This window comes from Symsagittifera roscoffensis, chromosome 2, assembly GCF_963678635.1.
Source record: "Symsagittifera roscoffensis chromosome 2, txSymRosc1.1, whole genome shotgun sequence".
Taxonomy (NCBI): domain Eukaryota; kingdom Metazoa; phylum Xenacoelomorpha; order Acoela; family Convolutidae; genus Symsagittifera; species Symsagittifera roscoffensis.
In genome coordinates, this window is record NC_087063.1 from 17,254,901 (window position 1) to 17,274,553 (window position 19,653).

Genomic DNA, 19,653 nt, shown 5'->3' on the forward strand with positions numbered 1-19,653 from the left:
AAAAAAATGTTTATTTTTGTACAATCGTTAATTTTTGTCCCATAAGCGCTGAAAGAAACATCCAAACCTAGTTTTTTGATAGAAAATCAAGTTTTGTGAACCTAATATTATAAAAAAAAGATAGATAATTTCCATATAATGAACGCAACTCGATCGCGTTTTTCGCTCGAAATTGAACAAAAAACAAAACATTTTAAACCATTTTTCTCAACACTGGGAGAGTTTTATGAAAATTTTTTCGAATCACGACTGAAAAGGCTTCAATATGATATACCACTCAACTTTCTCCGATGATTTTTTTTGCAGCTGATTTTGCGTCGAAAACAAAAAAAACACACCCGAATACAAAGTTCCTCCCCATTTTTAATGGTCGGAACAAAAAAATTGACAGGTCATCAAACGAAATCAGAGGTAGTGGACTTTAAAATTACGGCACGATTATCAATTACAGTGAAAACTTCATAAATCACAACAAAAATGATGCTTTAAAGAAAAAAAACTCAGGTTTTCCAAAAAAAAAATTCAATTTCCACGCATATCGAAGAAAAACAGATCACATGTTCCAAAGGCATAGGCTTTACCTCTAAAGCAAGTGAGAACGTACCTAGCAGTTTGTTGATGGATAAAGTCCCGATTACAAGAAAATTTCCTCTGGCAAGTGAAACACGGACTTCAATGACTAAAAGATTCAAAACAATTGACTTCTTGGCTATAACAGAAATCAATTAATGGAAAAAAAAGTTCCCGATTTGTTCTCGAAATTTAAACGAACTTACTTTCATTTCATAAAAAAAAACATTAGACTAAAAACTAAACTGATGAGCTAATTAAATGTGAAATGTTTCCAATTAGCCTTCTTTCTACTTTCTGCTCGTTTGACGAGTCGCTTTCCAAATGTTCAGTTGGACTTTGCAGTGAATTATTTTCCGGCGCATAAGACTGTTCCGCCTCATAAACTTTGTCTTCAGAAACAGGCATTTCACCTTTTATATCATTAAAAGGAATATTGCCCAAAAGCCCGCGCCTGAACTGAGTCAAAAATCTTAGTGAAGCTCCGCACCAATCATTAAGTACCTCGTTTCCAGTCACGTGGTTTCTTCTCGTCATCTTCATGTTTCCATCTTCCGCTATTTTATTCAAAACAATGCTTATTTCATCTGTTGGTTGCAGTAGACCATAAAAGGAAACATAATTAAACACTTGGTGTTTGTTCAACTCGTACAGTAAGTAGTCTGCAATCACTTCTGGTTCGACTGATGGTTTTACGTAGTCGTAGAGAGCTAGTCTGAGACCTGTCTCTACATTTGTGATGGAGGGAGGAAGGATACCTGGTGTGTCGTACAGGAATACTGGTGGATAGTCCACTATTTTCACTCGTTCCATCAAAGCTCGCGTGACTCCTGAAAAATCATCGATTACTTGAACCAAAATACCAAATAAAGCGATTTCATAGGAACTGCAACCTATTGCGATTTATCAACAAGTTGAATCTGGTTATTTTGAGTTCCCAAGACTGGCGGTAAGCAAAATGGTCAAATGAGGGTTCAGTACCAGGCTTAGCTCCAACTTCTGATGCCTTGTGCTTCTTTCTGGCCATGTAGATTCTGCGCATGGCGTTAATGACTGAGCTCTTTCCAACGTTGGGTATCCCACACACCATCAGTCTGTAGTCGGGCACGTATTCTCTGTTGTATCTGTCTTCCGAGTTCACAATTTCAACTGCTCGAGCTGAAATAAGATAAACATTTCAAATAACGAGAGCCACCTCAACGGTTTTGAGGCTCTAAATTGCTCCCACTCATGGTAATTTTGAATTTCGAGACTCGACATACAAAAAGCATTTTCTAAATGCTGTAACTTAATTCTTTGCAACTAAAAACATGAACGTCAAACTCGTTCAAATTTTAAACACAGAGGCCAAGCGGTATAACAACAATAAAGCGTTACAAGATTGTGTTTTTAAATCCTCTCGCGAGGTCAAGAAAGCGTTAAAAGATTGTGTTTATAAATCCTCTCGCGCTTCACAAAAATTTTGAGTTATTGACGCGATTATTTTTAGCAGTGGGACGCAAAAATTTGCCAAACTCTGAAGATATAATTCATTGAGTTGGCTTGTTTTTTGTTTACGCATGTTTTAGCGATTTAATGAACGTTCACTGCATTTTTCACTGAACACAAGCTACTTAGTGCTGAATTAAACACAGAGGCAAAGCTGAGCTTCGCAAACACTAGCGCGAACACGACAAAAAAGCAGCTCTATAAAGAGCAATAAGAAACAGTAGATATAAGCCTCGAAGTAGTAAAAATTCGGTTACGTCTCGGATTCGATCTGCGACATAGAGATAATGAGTCTCACACACTAACTAAATCAAAAATACTAGCCACAAATAAAGCAGAAAACAGATGCTATGAAATTTCTAATGCTACAGATTGTGATTACATCAAGTGCCACCAAATAAGTGAACACTTTCAATGAACACTGTTATTTGCGAGTTGGATTGGAAAAAAAGAAGTTCGTACTAAAACACTACGCTCGCATTCCCACTAGTGTAAACAACCAGATAAAATAAACTGAAACAGAAATTTAAAATCGTTTTTCTCAATTTCGAGGACAAAAATTGCCTAGAATGTTCCCAGTGTTTTTTGACATGCAATTTGCAAAATTTTGAAACAAAATTAAACGCTTAAAACGAGTCAATTCAATTGGTTCAAAATCAAGGAAGTAAACGGTCAATTGTAGTAATTAATTGTTACATCTTAGTTTCTTAAGCCGGTTATTTTAGCTTGTTCAGCATAAAATGCAGTGAAAATTCATTCAACCGCAAAATATGCGTGAAAAAAAAACAATCCCATTGAATGAACTATATCATCAAAATTTGGCAAATTTTTGCTGCCTACTGCAGAAAAATCACTTCTTCAACAACCCAAAAATTTATGAAACAGCAGAAGAATTATAAAAAACGTGTTTTCAAAAGACCCTGTACAGAATATAAGCGTAGCCGATAAAAAATGAGCCAAAACCGTTCAACAGACGAAAAACAGACTCAAAATCTGACTAGGTAAATTAAAAAATTATAGAAACTTCAATTACATTTAATATTTTTTAAACAAAAAGCCATGTTCTGGAATATAAGCCATTAAAACGTGATAGATAATATATCATTGGCATTTAAAGAACGGAAAAATAACCGACCGAAACTAGTACGAAAACCAGTACTTCGCTCTTGGTTGGAGGGGTCCCAGTGTCATCCGCCTCCTCAAGGTGGGACCGGCTACGGCGAAATGGATTAAACCCCCTCCCCCGCTGTTGGCCTTGCAATGAGTAGGACCGGGGCAAATAAAAGAAGTATGGAAACCACGAATCCGAAAAAACTTCCCAACAATTATTCAAGAAAATTTTTTTGTATAAAAATTAGAGCCGGAAACGAACTCCACCCAATTATTACCTAACTTAAATGATGAAAATTTATTTAAATTTTCAAGTACTAGAGCACGAACTATTTCTGCTAAATTGTCTATTATGTGAACAAACTTATTTACGGGGGAAAAGTCTCATAACTGGTTGCAACACCCCTGCTGATCGCAAGGACAATAATATTGGGAAAACTTTTTTGATGTCTTATATAAGGGAAAAATACAGATCAGTGGTTTGATATGCTCTCACGCGCTTACTATCTGCAGAAATACTTCCAATATTAATTAGAAACACAACTTCTAAAATTCGTGCAATTTCGACAAAAACTACCCACGATCCCTCGCAGTACAGGATCCTTGTCCACTTTGGCATTGACAAACATGACATCTTTGTAATCCTCTTCGACTATCAATCTATCTCTTACCAATGACTTCTGAGTTTTACTCAAATCTGCCAAATCACTCTTGCAAAGCAACAAAATTCTCGGCTTGATTCCAATGCGATGCTTGAAAGTTTTGTTACGACCCGTGAACGGAATTCGGGTGTCGTTAACTTCGAACAGACAGTCAACATATTTCAGCACTTGTTGCATTTTGTTCATGCCTCGCATTATGTGACCGGGAAACCAGGACAGTTTGTCGGCTGCCGGAAATGCGAACGTTTTCCGGAAACAACTTGAGGTCATTTCAATCTCAAAGTATCATAACTATTCTGAAAACGATAGCCTGACTAAAGATATGTATGATAATCCTGCGCCCTGGTGGTTTTTGTGAACATCGAACCCTGAGTGAACTTTTTTTGAAATGCCGGCCCATGTACCTAGATGGCCAAAATTTGGCAAATAGACATCGGGAATGGACTTAAAACAGCATTTAACGTCCAGCTATGTCTTTGTTTTGGAATTTTAGTCATGAAAAACAAGTTTTTAAAAATAGGGCTAAGCACTATGGTGGTTTTTGTGGTGTTTTTGCTGAGCTCAGTTTTGACGTTTAAATTAAGTTTTTTCACCTAAAAATTACACCATTGTAATCCTCTGCCCAGTTCCTTTCCTGTCCGTAGGTACCTCATTTTTGTTTTTTTGATCATCAAAAGTTATCAAAAATCTCATTTGAAAAATTTTTGAAAAATTAGGGCTAACTTTTTTTTTCATTTAGCTGTAAAACCTGAACTAGTAAGATTAGGATAACGAAACTGGTACCATTCGATCACATTTTGTCAGAGGTTTCCAGCCATATAGATAACTTTGTATGGCTAAATCTAGAAACATCAACTGTACCAGAAGGTCGAGTACAACTCATAGGTTCGAAAAACCAAAATCTTACCCTATGTTGCAAAAATTATGAAATTTGGCACAGAGGGGTAGTTTTACACAAGGACAACGATGAAATAATTTGTTTTGGCAGTTTCCTATTTTTGGATGCATTTTGGTCACTTGCGCCAATGTGACCCTGAGAAATGGTGGTTTTTGAGATTTTTCGTAATTTTGGCGTTTTTCTGATTTGTTCTCGTTTGTTTGGATTAATCAGACCTATCGCGTTGAAAGATGTGTTATCAGGCTTTCCAACGATACCAATAAAGTTTGAAAACTCGATATATAACTTGGTCAAACGTTTTTTTTAAGTTAGCCCTAAAATGGTTTTTAAGAATTTTCTTAGTTTTTCTGAGCTCACATGCCCTCTATGAGTGAAATATCACAGTTATTCAAGTAAAATTGATTGCTATGTATGTGCTAGACATCTACAACCGTAACCTGAAAGAACCTGCAAGGTATAATAACCCTATGATTGTTTTCACTACACAAGTTTTTTGCCAAAGTGATACTGAGAAATGGTGGTTTTTGAGGTTTTTCGTAATTTTGGCGTTTTTCTGATTTGTTCTCGTTTGTTTGGATTAATCAGGCCTATCGGGTTAAAAAGATGTGTTATCAAGCTTTCCAACGATACTAATAAAAATTAAAAACTCGATATATAACTGGGTAAAACGTTTTTTTCTTTAAGTTATCCCTAAAATGGTTTTTAAGAATTTTCTTCGTTTTTCTGAGCTCACATGCCCTCTAGGAGTGAAATATCAAAGTTATTCAAGTAGAATTGACTGCTATGTATGTGCTAGACATCTACAACCGTAACCTGAAAGAACCGGCAAGGTATATTAATCCTATGATTGTTTTCACTACACAAAATTTTTTGCCAAAGTGACACTGAGAAATGGTGGTTTTTGAGGTTTTTCGTAATTTTGGCGTTTTTCTGATTTGTTTTTCGTTTGTTTGGATTAATCAGGCCTATCGAGTTGAAAAGATGTGTTATCAGGCTTTCCAACGATACTAATAAAGTTTAAAAACTCGATATATAACTTGGTCAAACGTTTTTTTTAAGTTAGCCCTAAAGATGGTTTTTAAGAATTTTCTTCGTTTTTCTGAGCTCAAATGCCCTCTATGAGTGAAATATCAAAGTTATTCGAGTAAAATTGACTGCTATGTATGTGCTAGACATCTACAACCGTAACCTGAAAGAACCGGCAAGGTATGAGAATCCTATGATTGTTTTCACTAGACAAAAGTTTTTTGTAAAGTTTGATTTCAATTGAGGTTTTTTTTTCGTATTTTTGGCTTATCTCAGGACTATCGAGTTGAATTGATGTGTTATAAAGCTGTCCAACGATACCAATTCTTTTTCAAAACTCGAAGTAAAACTCTTTTAAGTTAGCTCTAAGCTGTTTTTAATTTTTTTTTCGTTTTTCAGAGCTCATTTTTTTTTTTTTACCCTATGGCTCCCTTCACTGGACCAAACATTTTTGTAAAGGTTGAACTCAAACGAGGTTTTTTTGTTTCTTTGGCGTTTTTTGATTTTTTTTTGGGTTTGTCAGGACTATCTGGTTGAAATTATGTGCTATTAGGCTTTCCAACAATACCAATATTCTTTAAAAACTCGAAATTTAACTGCGTCAAAATCTTTTTTAAAGTTAGCCCTAAGGTGTTTCAGATTAGCAAAACTCTTTTTTTTTGCATGAAACCTCGTTTATATTGTCTGAAACTCAGCAATTAAACTTGATATAGATTCTAGAGGAACGACAAGGGCAAAATAAGGCCTATTTATTTGCTAAGATAACCTTAAACTTCAAAATCAAAACTTTCTCTGCTAATAAATTTTTTCTTTAACTGAGTCTAGCAAAAAAAACTTTTCTCATGAAAGGTTGTGGTTAATGTGTGCAATCAAGGCAAACTACATGATATTGATCTCAGAGGAACAAGAAGGACAAATTACTGCGTCTCTAAGAGCTTAGATAAACAATAAAAAATTAAGATCCAATTTTTTCTCTGGTAGTCTTATTTTTTTCAAGTCAGCCTAGCAAAAAAGTTTATTGTTGAAAGAGTGTTAAATTTTCTACAATCGAGACCAATGTTGATATCAGAGGAATATTTATGACAAATAATTTCATCTATGAAATCTTAGGTAACAATTAAAATTGAAAAAAAAAGATATAAACAATACATAATTAAATGAATTACTCGAGTTGGATTATTTTTTGGTGCCTCTCAGTTCAGCCTGTTTTTATAGGGCTATCTAGGACCGCATACGGGGAGGCGGGCACCATCGGTCCCAAAAACTTTTTTTGGCTTTTTTTTTTCTTTTGTTGTGAGAAAGCTTTCTCTTTTTTGGAACTTGAAGTTCTCACCTTTTTTTTTCGAAGCCAAGGCTTTTTCTTTTTTAGACATATAAATGTTAAACAATCAACTGCAAAGGATGAATTGTAGTCAACTAAGTCCCTCCTAGCACAACTAAGGCTTATGGAGGCACAAAGTCAAAAACAACTCACCCAATCACTCAACTACGCCCCTCCTAGCACAATTAAGGCTTATGGCGGCACAAAGTCAAGTGATCAAAATCAATATACGGCAACAACAACAATCAACTGCAAAGGATGAATTGCAGGCAACTAAGCCCCTCCTAGCACAACTAAGGCTTATGGAGGCACAAAGTCAAAAACAACTCACCCAATCACTCAACTAAGCCCCTCCCTAGGACAACAAAGGCTTATGGAGGCACAAAGTCAAGTGATCAAAATCAAATTACTGCACAAAAAAATACAGCACGAAATACCGAGGTCATACGTAAATTAACCGTATTTATCGGAAATTTTAAGTCAACAAAGAATAATGAACTGCCATAATTTTCAGTATTTAAAAGCTGAATTAAATGTCATAAAGTACGCAAAAATGAAAACATTAAAAAGTCAACTTTAAAATGGCGCCTGAACAATTTGTGAACTTTGTTTCAATCTCTCAGTTTTATACTTTTTTCACACACTTCTTTCTTCACCTGGAAATTCATTAGTTGTGACCTTGGTTTTCTAGCTATGAGTTCTTGCAAGAACATACTGGTAAAAAAAGGTTTAACAAAGGGTTTAACAAGTGTACAGGGTTGTAACATAGTTTTTAAGGAACAGAGTTTTTAGGGAACGAGAGTTTTTGTTCAATGTTTTTCAGATCCTTCTTTTATCTAGTCACTTATTTGTTTGAAAATTTGTTAAATTTTCTACAATCGAGACCAATGTTGATATCAGAGGAATATTTATGACAAATAATTTCATCTATGAAATCTTAGGTAACAATTAAAATTGAAAAAAAAGATATAAATAATACATAATTAAATGAATTACTCGAGTTGGATTATTTTTTGGTGCCTCTCAGTTCAGCCTGTTTTTATAGGGCTATCTAGGACCGCCAACGGGGAGGCGGGCACCATCGGTCCCAAAAACTTTTTTTGGCTTTTTTTTTCTTTTGTTGTGAGAAAGCTTTCTCTTTTTTGGAACTTGAAGTTCTCACCTTTTTTTTCGAAGCCAAGGCTTTTTCTTTTTTAGACATATAAATGTTAAACAATCAACTGCAAAGGATGAATTGTAGTCAACTAAGCCCCTCCTAGCAAAACTAAGGCTTATGGAGGCACAAAGTCAAAAACAACTCACCCAATCACTCAACTACGCCCCTCCTAGCACAACTAAGGCTTATGGAGGCACAAAGTCAAGTGATCAAAATCAATATACGGCAACAACAACAATCAACTGCAAAGGATGAATTGCAGGCAACTTAGCCCCTCCTAGCACAACTAAGGCTTATGGAGGCACAAAGTCAAAAACAACTCACCCAATCACTCAACTACGCCCCTCCTAGCACAACTAAGGCTTATGGAGGCACAAAGTCAAGTGAACAAAATCAATATACGGCAACAACAACAATCAACTGCAAAGGATGAATTGTAGGCAACTAAGCCCCTCCTAGCACAACTAAGGCTTATGGAGGCACAAAGTCAAAAACAACTCACCCAATCACTCAACTAAGCCCCTCCCTAGGACAACAAAGGCTTATGGAGGCACAAAGTCAAGTGATCAAAATCAAATTACTGCACAAAAAAAATACAGCACGAAATACCGAGGTCATACGTAAATTAACCGTATTTATCGGAAATTTTAAGTCAACAAAGAATAATGAACTGCCATAATTTTCAGTATTTAAAAGCTGAATTAAATGTCATAAAGTACGCAAAAATGAAAACATTAAAAAGTCAACTTTAAAATGGCGCCTGAACAATTTGTGAACTTTGTTTCAATATCTCAGTTTTATACTTTTTTCACACACTTCTTTCTTCACCTGGAAATTCATTAGTTGTGACCTTGGTTTTCTAGCTATGAGTTCTTGCAAGAACATACTGGTAAAAAAAGGTTTAACAAAGGGTTTAACAAGTGTACAGGGTTGTAACATAGTTTTTAAGGAACAGAGTTTTTAGGGAACGAGAGTTTTTGTTCAATGTTTTTCAGATCCTTCTTTTATCTAGTCACTCATTTGTTTGAAAATGACCCTGATCTGATCAAGTTTCAAGTTGAAGCCAGGAACTTCATTTCTCGTGATGGCTCTGCTCAAATTAAAGTTCTCTTCTAACAAGTTTTTCAAAAAAAACTTGAGCAAGATAATTTCTTCCCTCATCATTTAATATGTACTTCTGCGTAGTTCTCTGTTTTCGTTTCTTGATGAAGAGTGAAATTTCTTTTTCACTGGGGAGTTCTACCAGTCTGCCTTCCTGTCTCTCAGTCGATGAGCCGCTATATAGGCTGTATTCCGAGGCATCGCTGACTTCGCCCTCGCTGGCTTCGTCCTCATCGTCTTTTTTTTGAGATTTCAAGAGCCAATTGTTCTCTCGGCTTTTTGTCAACTGCACCTGTGAGATCCCTGTCCAACAAAGTCGTCATGAACGCACTGTTGCGCTTTTTGTTCTGCGCAACTTCGTAGTGTTGCACAGCAACTGCTCGTGAATGACCCATCTGTTGGTCAAGTGCCCGGAAAGCTCTAGGGTCATCTACAGTCTCCGCCCAGTGCGATTTGACTGCCTTGCGGAATCTGTTGGCGTCGAAGTTGGGAACGTTATGTTGCTTTCGCACTGTACGAGAGTAGCTCTTCATTCTGGATACTACTGCTTCTTTTGTTATCTCCGTTAAGCAGGAGTCCAGTGGTGCAAAAAGCCAGTCCGAAGAATCAAGTTAAAAGAGGGACCTCAGGTTCAAGTACTTTTCGAGGATCTTTAAGTCTGTCTTCTTTATCGTCAGGTACTTCTCTCAATCAAATCTAAAATTTTTGTGGCTCTCCAGCACCTGGCGATGAATCAAGTTGATCCTCCTGTTCTGTCCTTTCCCGGTTCTTATATCCTGGATCTCAGGCGGCATGAGAGCGATTCTTTATAGGCCGTTGGCTTCGTCTGCTTCAATTTCCCGCAAGAAGCTTGCTCTCATTTTCAAGATAGTGCCTGCTCGAGCTGAGGTGCGCATGCACAAAAGGGCTATTATGTTGTGCTGGATTTTTCTGAGTTGCACTGCGTCTACATTTTGTTCCTCCAGCTCCGTTTCTAGATAGTGAGTGACATTTTCTCTAAGTGCACTCAGCTCCTTCATTGTTGGCAGTGAGTTTCCCTCCGCGTAATTATAGAGATGTTTTCTACCTTTTGCAGACTTATTCAGTAGGTTTTTTCGATCTCTTATCTCTTGTAACAAGATGTCGAACTCGACAACTTGTTGTTTGCGGCCGTACTTAACGAGAAGAAGTTCTGCAAACTTCTGCAGATCAGTCATTAGATTTTGCTTAGCTTTAGCAGTTTTGACTGGTCTTGCTATGCTTTCGTATGAGTGTACCCAAACTGCTATTTTGCTCATGTCTTTAAAGCCTTCACTTAGTACGAGGCATTCCCGGATTCGCTGCAGTTTTGTAGTTATATTCTCCTGAGTGAAAAGTGACCCTTCATTATGCTTGAACTCATGTAGTTTTTGTTCTTTAAATTCTCGCAGACTACTGTCGAAATTGATGGGTCCTCTTATCACGTCATCGTTTCCTGTTTCTTTCGGATGTCCAGAGAGTGGCTTCAATTGCTTCCCGAGGATCACTGATACATCCGCCAAGGTTCTTACTACTGTCCGGTTTTTTCTGTGTTCTTGGTGGCGCCAGCTCTGAGAAAAAACGTGGAGACAGTCTGGTAGTGAGCAGACGTACCGTTTCTCATTCGTTGAGTTCACTGCGTTCCTATTCTGCAGTAAGGTAATTTTTTGAATAACATTCAGTTCTAGACCACAGAACTGGTGCTCCTGCATATAGTGACGGCGCAAATGATGGTCTCGACTGAAGTTTATTTGATGGCATAGCTGGCAGGAAAATAGTCCCTTTTGTTCCTCAAAACTTGCACTATCTTCAGGTACGGCTACAGCAACTTCATCTTGTTGTGGTTTTTCTCGGGGATACTCTAGTGGGCACCAATTCTCACCACTCATCCCACCTTGCTCCTCGATAATATGCTTCTTGAAAGCCGGGATTTGCGATTTGCAGCGAATGGCATAGCATCCCATACAAATTAGATACTGGTCGTTTCCAGTCAATTTGAAAGAGAATTCGTTCCCAGGAAAGTCTCTTTTCGCAGGAAAACATATGAGGCTTTATTTCCTCGGGGCACGACAATGGAAAGTCACATGAAAAGCAGTGCCATTCTTTTGCTTTCCGGGTGAAAACGAACGGGTCTGATATTTTTGATGTTGTTTCCTTCTGTTTAGATCTCTTCTCCAGTATCTTTTCCACAGTCTTTAATCGCGTTGTGAGGTAGAGCGGCTTTTCTTCGGCTTTTTCATCTGCAATAATGGGCTCATCCTCCTCTGGCTCTCCATCACTACTGTCTTCACTGTTGAACCCGAAGCTGGCTGCGAGACTCAGCTCGGTGTTTGGTCTTTTGATCAATGGTGGCGGTAACATTGATCACTTCTTCCTCACTTCCACTCGTCTCCAAAACTGGGGTATGTACAATTTGAGATCCGCTCGCTTTTTGCCTTTCTTCGACTTCCAAATTTGAAAAGGTCTAAAATTTGAAAAAAAAAAACTGGAGTAAAAAGTTACCAATTATGAGGCTAATATACAAGCATTTGAAAAAGTTTAAAATACATTTTTTGACGTGAAGACGAATTTTCAATGAAAAACTTAACCTTAATCAAAAAATAATCTACATAGCACCTATCTTATGGATGAAAATTTTTCTCAAAATTCATTCGGGTTTTTAAGATCTGGCTCAATGTATTTACACTTTTTTTTGGAAAAACGCAGTTTTTTACTAGTTTTTAATTTATAACTTTTTTTTCACTCGCTAAATTTCCCTAACTTTTTCTTTAAAAAAGTAAGCTTGATGTGTTGCGTTTAGAAAGTATCACTTCACTTTCTGAAACAGACTGTCAGTATCTAAAAATTTCCTTTTTCTTAAAAAACAATTGACCCATTTTTAGTCATTTTTTTTCAACCTCTGATAGCGATGAAAACAAATTTTTCGGTAAGAAAATGAGCTTTTCTCGAAAATCTACGGAAGAATCAGCTCTTGTCCTATTTGTGAGTCACTTTTTAAAAACATTTTGAGATCAAATTTCAAATGCGTTGTTGAGATCTGGCTCCCTGTAGGTGCACTTTTTTGAAAAAACGCAGTTTTTTACTAGTTTTTCCTTTATAACTTTTTTTACTCGCTAAATTTCTTTAATTCTTTTCTTTGAAAAATTGGGCTGGATGTTTTACGTTCAGGAAATATCACTTCGTTTTCTCAAAAAAAAAGACTGAAACTATTAAAAATTTTCGTTTTTTTTTAAATGACCCCTTTTTGGTCATTTTTTTCACCCTCTGATAGCGATGAAAAACAATTTTTCGGTACGAATGTGAGTTTTTATCGAAACATTATTGAAGAATCCTGTAACAGAAAACTATTTTAAATATTCTTATTATTACTTTTTTGCATGTTGGAGGACTAATAGCGAGTTTTCTTAAGCTATCTGTTTTTTTTTGTAAATTTTTGGGAGCACTAATTTTTTTTTCTTTAATTTTGCTCTTTAAACTTTTAAATCCTTGCTCTTTAAACAATTGACCTTTGCTATGGTAACATGATATCAAAAAATCATTAATTTTTTGCAAATAGTTTTCAAGTTATATTTCTTCAAATTTTGCCAAAAAATTGACACATTTCGAAAAGCGTCCATTTTGCTACAATTTTGAGGACCTGTAACTTTTTCCTCTTTTTATATTAATTTTTTTAAACTGTGTCATAGTGGAGAAAAATTTGTGACTAATCGTTGTCATCATAATCTTCAGGATATCTCAAGTGGTCTTCGAGTTAGAGGTCCTCAAAAAACGCGAAAAAAATCAGTAAAAATTGTAAACTTATTTTGCAGCAACTTTGAGGACCTCTAACTTTTTTTCTAATTTTCGAATATTGCTCAAACTTGGTCATTCTGTTGTCATGCAGTTGGGTAAGCTTTGTCATCAAAAGTATGATGTTTTTTTCTTTTTTTCATGAGTTACAGATCCTCAAATTTTGCCAAAAATTGAACAAGCTACTATAGTGCTGAATTAAACACAGAGGCAAAGCTGAGCTTCGCAAACACTAGCGCGAACACGACAAAAAAGCAGCTCTATGAAGTGCAATATGAAACAGAAGATATAAGCCTCGAAGTAGTAAAAATTCGGTTACGTCTCGGATTCGATCTGCGACATAGAGATAATGAGTCTCACACACTAATTAAATCAAAAATACTAGCCACAAATAAAGCAGAAAACAGATGCTACGAAATTTCCAATGCTACAGATTGTGATTACATCAAGTGCCACCAAATAAGTGAACACTTTTAATGAACACTGATATTTGCGAGTTGGATTGGAAAAAAAGAAGTTCGTACTAAAACAACTACGCTCGCATTCCCACTTGTGTAAACAACCAGATAAAATAAACTGTAACTGAAATTCAAAATCGTTTTTTTTTCAATTTCGAGGACAAAAATTGCCTAGAGTGTTCCCAGTTTTTTTGACATGCAATTTGCAAAATTTTGAAACAAAATTAAACGCTTAAAACTAGTCAATTCAATTGGTTCAAAATCAAGGAAGTAAACGGTCAATTGTAGTTATTCTCAAACCAATTAATTGTTACATCTTAATTTCTTAAGCCGGTTATTTTAATTCAGCACTATAGTAGCTTGTTCAGCATAAAATGCAGTGAAAATTCATTCAACCGCAAAATATGCGTGAAAAAAAAATCCCATTGAATGAACTATATCATCAAAATTTGGCAAATTTTTGCTGCCCACTGCAGAAAAATCTTTTCTTTAACAACCCAAAAATTTACGAAACAGCAGAAAAATTATAAAAAACGTGTTTTCAAAAGACCCTGTACACAATATAGGCGTAGCCGATAAAAAATGAGCCGAAACCGTTCAACAGACGAAAAACAGACTCAAAATCTGACTAGGTAAATTAAAAAATTAAAGAAACTTCAATTACATTTAATATTTTTTAAACAAAAAGCCATGTTCTGGAATATAAGCCATTAAAACGTGATAGATTATATATGATTGGCATTTAAAGAACGGAAAAATAACCGACCGAAACTAGTACGAAAACCAGTACTTCGCTCTTGGTTGGAGGGGTCCCAGTGTCATCTGCCTCCTCAAGGTGGGACCGGCTACGGCGAAATGGATTAAACCCCCTCCCCCGCTGTTGGCCTTGCAATGAGTAGGACCGGGGCAAATAAAAGAAGTATGGAAACCACGAATCCGAAAAAAATTCCCAACAATTATTCAAGAAAATTTTTTTGTATAAAAATTAGTGCCGGAAACGAACTCCACCCAATTATTACCTAACTTAAATGATGGAAATTTATTTAAATTTTCAAGTACTAGAGCACGAACTATTTCTGCTAAATTGTCTATTATGTGAACAAACTTATTTACGGGGGAAAAGTCTCATACCTGGTTGCAACACCCCTGCTGATCGCAAGGAAAATAATATTGGAAAAACTTTAATATAAGGGAAAAATACAGATCAGTGGTTTGATATGCTCTCACGCGCTTACTATCTGCAGAAATACTTCAAATATTAATTAGAAACATAACTTCTAAAATTCGTGCAATTTCGACAAAAATTACCCACGAGCCCTCGCAGTACAGGATCCTTGTCCACTTTGGCATTGACAAACATGACATCTTTGTAATCCTCTTCGACCATCAATCTATCTCTTACCAATGACTTCTGAGTTTTACTCAAATCTGCCAAATCACTCTTGCAAAGCAACAAAATTCTCGGCTTGATTCCAATGCGATGCTTGAAGGTTTTGTTACGACCCGTGAACGGAATTCGGGCGTCGTGAACTTCGAACAGACAGTCAACATATTTCAGCACTTGTTGCATTTTGTTCATGCCTCGCATCATGTGACCGGGAAACCAGGACAGTTTGTCGGCTGTCGGAAACGCGAACGTTTTCCGGAAACAACTTGAGGTCATTTCAATCTCAAAATATCATAACTATTCTGAAAACGATAGCCTGACTAAAGATATGTATGATAACCCGGCTCGAGACACATATGAGTTGCCACAATGTCAGTTGTTTAAAAAAATCCCTTTAAAGCCAATGAACAACATTTGGAATTTTGAATAATTTCAGACAGCAGAAATGAAGATCAGTTGACTGTTCCCAAAAAGGAATGCTCAGCTGTAGATGAATAGGTGGAAGATATCCTGAAAATTATTTGCGAATATTTTCGAATAAAGACGGAAGAATCGTTAAACAAAGTGAGGAAATATTGAAATTAAAAAATTAAAAAGTGACTGAACTAGAACACCGGATATCAGAGAAGGAACGATTTAGCTCGACAGACATCATTATAGAGAACGTTGATTTGAACTGAGCCTTAATAATTTCTGGATATTTTCCCAGCATAAACTAGGGAACAAAACTAAACTATTTGTGGGGATATCAAAGAACGTTTTACCTATTGTAAAATTATAAGATGCACAATATTGAAGATTTTTCAGTCACAAAAGCTAAAAAACCACGGATTACGAATGTCATTAAAAAGAAACTGCATAAGCATACATATATAAGCAGCTACGAAGGAACCATTCAAATTAATGTTTGACTAATAATTACACCGTTAAATCACAAACCAGCAATATCCCAAAAAGCAAAAAACCGTTAAATGACAAAACCTCAACACCAACTAATATGGGAGCAAAGTAAGCTGGGTCGAAAATGGAAGATATTTAATTTCTTTTTTTTTAAATTCACAGATGAAGCTGCTCAACCAAAAATCAAAGTTTATTATGAATGCTAATAAAATGAACGAAAGTTGCGGTCAACTGATGAACACCTAGGAGCTAATTTCGCCAATTAAACTAGTCCAATTATTCCGGCTCTAACATTAAAAAAATAGAAGCAAGCCTATACATCTTGCTTAGGCTTACAATTCTATTTCTAAATTACTCAATAAAACATCTGCAGAACCAAACAGGCGCGGCTCCTTAAAAAAGTTTAAGGTCCGTCAGCCAAAAATGGATATCTCAAAATAGTACAAAGGTGGGACCCTTTGCGACGGCAGGGGGTTTTAATCCCTGAGGAGGAGAGGGCGTCCCCCCCCCCCCTAAATCCGCAACTGGGACCAAATAATATATCAAATATTGTAATAAAAATAACGGAAACTGTGATTTTAATGCATCTGATAGGGCCTTTTCATAGGTCCATCAAAATGGCCCAAAACCCCTGCCTATGTAAAATTTCTGAGATAATGGCACTTGAAAACGCAGAGACCAAGAAAAGATATGCACCGCTTGCAATAAATCGCAAACATCGTGGCGGGCCAGCCAATAAAATTGGGACGGAAGTCACATCGACAAAAACAATTTTATATTGCTTATACCAATTTTTTCAAATCACGATTTGAATCATTTGGAGCATATGTTAAGAAGGACAATTGCAGGCGTTAACCTGGCATTAGAACGTTTAAAGCTCAAAATAAATCAGAAATGGAGCCGAAAAACATTATCTTAAAAAAAATCTGCGTATAACAAGTTTCAAGCTGAGAAGTCCCTTCAACATGAAAGAAGCTTCTTGCACATTAAATTTAACAACGGCTAAATTAAAGAGCTCAAATCTTTGACGCAATCTCTGGATCTACAATCCAGCGATTCATATCATGTGCAACATTGCCAGCTTGCAAATATAAAGTAAGACAGAAATAACATTACCGAAAAAATTATAGAAGTCAGAAAAAAATAAAAGTCAGAAAAAAAAATAAAAGTCAGAAAAAGAGTCAAGAAATACAACCAGTATGGAAAGTCTTTAACTTTTTATCGATTTACCGCTAAGCCATTGCTGCGTTAATTGAGCCAAACAGCTGCTCTAAGCCGCCCATTGAGACGGAAACAAAAAAAAAACATGAAAAAATTGTTGACAAGAAATTTTTTTGAGCATTTGAGACAAACTAGCTGATTTTTTATCAATCTTTTTTTGCCCTTGCAGCGACACAAATCAAATTAACTAATCCGATAAAAAATAAGCCAAACACATTTAGGCCGAATGAAGCTTCCAAGCGAAACAAAAAGAAAAAATACGATGTCAGGGCTATTAATTTTTATTTCATTTTTAGGAATACATCAAAAATACTTGCAACTACGACCCAAATTGCTGACCGCACAAAAAAATTCTACAATGTGGCAACTAGGACGACAAAGCATAAGCAGTAAAAAAAAATCTGACAACTCAATGTTTCCCGAAACTATTTTCATCTTTTCATACAAACTGAAAAAAACAAGGTCCGGCAAAAAGTCGAACCCGACATTAGGGAACAGAGACAACCGTGTTACCTCTAGACCAAGCAGTCTGAAGTATCTAAGATTCAATTACAAAGTAAAGGTCAAATTCAAATTCAGATGTAAGAAAAGTTGAAAAAACGGAAAAAGTATAGTTTCCGATTACCAGACACTTGCTTTCGCTTTAAAAAAAAATTGGGAAAAAATGAAAATAAATTCAGACAGAGAAGCGAATTGGAGCTTAGTAACATTACAAGATATTGAATAGAAATAAGCAGCAATTCATTTTTTTCAAAAAATCAAGCTGCAAAAATTACTTGAAAAAAGTCGATAAAACTACATCAACAAAAATTTAATACCTTCGTCTCGGATGATGTTCATAAACAGCCTTAACAAAGTATGAGAATCAATGACCAAGCCAAAACTAAAGCAAAAACTTGGGTCGACCAAACGTGCCAAAAACGAGCACAATTTCAAAAACAACACGTTCAAGCCGATTACTTTAGCCATCAACAAGCCAGGTATAGCCACCAATAAGCCATAAAGCCATCAATAAGCCAGGTACAAAATATAACGCTATGGAACAAAAAATGACCAGTTGAAAAAAAAAACTCCATTTGTGTAAAAATCAAAACTTTACGACCCATCCATACTTAAACAGGCAAACATTTTTAAAAAAGCCTTTAAAAGTACGCATCAAATTTTACTAAGCCGATATAACACGAGCCGAACCCGTTGAACTAAAGCTCAAAAAAAAATTTGATTTGGTAAATTTATAAATTAGAGCAAATAAGCAAAAACTGTTTGAACTAAAAACAAAAAATATTGCAGCAAAAAAAAATAGGCAATCATAAATAAGCTAAAAAATTTACTTGAAAAAAAAAACCTGAGTCGAAAAAACATCATCTATAAAAAAAACTATTAGCTTTGTTTCGGATGATGTACATAAAAAACCCTAGCAAGCATTAGGAATCAATGACCGAGTGGCAACTAAGGCGACAAAGATTGTGTCGACCATCGGCAAGTCGAAAAAGAAACAGTAGTCATAAAACATTTAGAACATTCAGATTTTAAAGCTCAAAAAATTTACAACCTTTTCCTCCCGAACACTCAAAAGCGTTAACAAATTCACCATGAACACAAGCAATATGATTTCACTAAACCGATATAATATAAGCTGACCTGGTTAACCGAAAATAATGAAAACAATTATTCAATATCAGAAATGGTAAGTTTACGAAGAACAGAACAATTTTCAATTAATGATAGTAAAAACTGGTTGAATGAAAAAACCCGAGCATTAGTAAGACTGCTTGAAAAGCGTACAACATAAAAAATTCGTTTGAAAAAAAAGGAAAATCAGCCGGCAGAAATTAGAACAAAAACCAATCCGAAAAAATAAATTTTCTAAAATTATGTATGAAGTAGTTTCTTTTAAACTTTAAAAAACTTGAGCATGTTAGCTTGTGCGTAGAAAAAAATACAGGCAATTAGTGCAGTAACTTTCACGTGAAGTTTATGCTAGAAAAAAATTTCATGGGAAAACAACCACCAGTAAAAAACAAGCTTTTGATATTTACCAAGCCGCCACTAAGCCGAGAAAAAGTGAGTAGACGTCACGAATACAAACTACCCAAACTTTCAAACAAAATTCAACCATATTTTGCGTTTGAAGCGACACAACATGAGGTAACTCAGCCAAAATCAAATCCCAATAAGGCTTTCATTCGAAAAAAAAATTGAAGAACAAGGAAAATATGTTAGAGCTTGTAATTTTCCAAATTAAATAAGTAAATCGAAAAAAATTATATCTATGATTAAAATTGCTGAACGCACAAAAATCGAAAAACCTCATATGTTGCAACTGAGCCGACAAAACATAATCAGACAAATGAATGTCCGACTATTCAATTTCTCCCGGAAAAAATTTCAATTTCTTGCATAGCGAAAAAAAAGGTCCGGCTGAGATTTGAACCTGACATTAGGCTTAGGGTGCAGAGGCAACCGCGTTACCTCTAGGCGCATTGGAAGACATATATCAACTTCACAAATTCTTACGCATCAGTAAGAAATACTGTTTACGAGATAAAAAAATGTCTAGTTCCCGATT

General features: G+C 35.7%; 1 protein-coding gene across 2 annotated transcripts; it reads right to left on the reverse strand.

Annotated features, from left to right (window-relative positions):
* Positions 1-359: 359 nt before the first annotated feature.
* On the reverse strand, positions 360-15,261 carry LOC134839160 (mitochondrial ribosome-associated GTPase 1-like). Of its 2 annotated transcripts, none has more exons than XM_063854617.1 (3): positions 14,885-15,261; positions 1,552-1,728; positions 360-1,400 (listed from the first exon to the last, which is right to left on the reverse strand). In XM_063854617.1, the coding sequence occupies exons 1-3, from the start codon at positions 15,237-15,239 to the stop codon at positions 811-813; spliced, it is 1,122 nt and encodes a 373-aa protein (XP_063710687.1). In that variant the 5' UTR covers positions 15,240-15,261; the 3' UTR covers positions 360-810. The 2 variants fall into 2 exon arrangements, with proteins under 2 accessions (XP_063710687.1, XP_063710688.1); XM_063854618.1 differs by lacking the exon at positions 14,885-15,261 and adding an exon at positions 3,746-4,122.
* Positions 15,262-19,653: the final 4,392 nt, after the last annotated feature.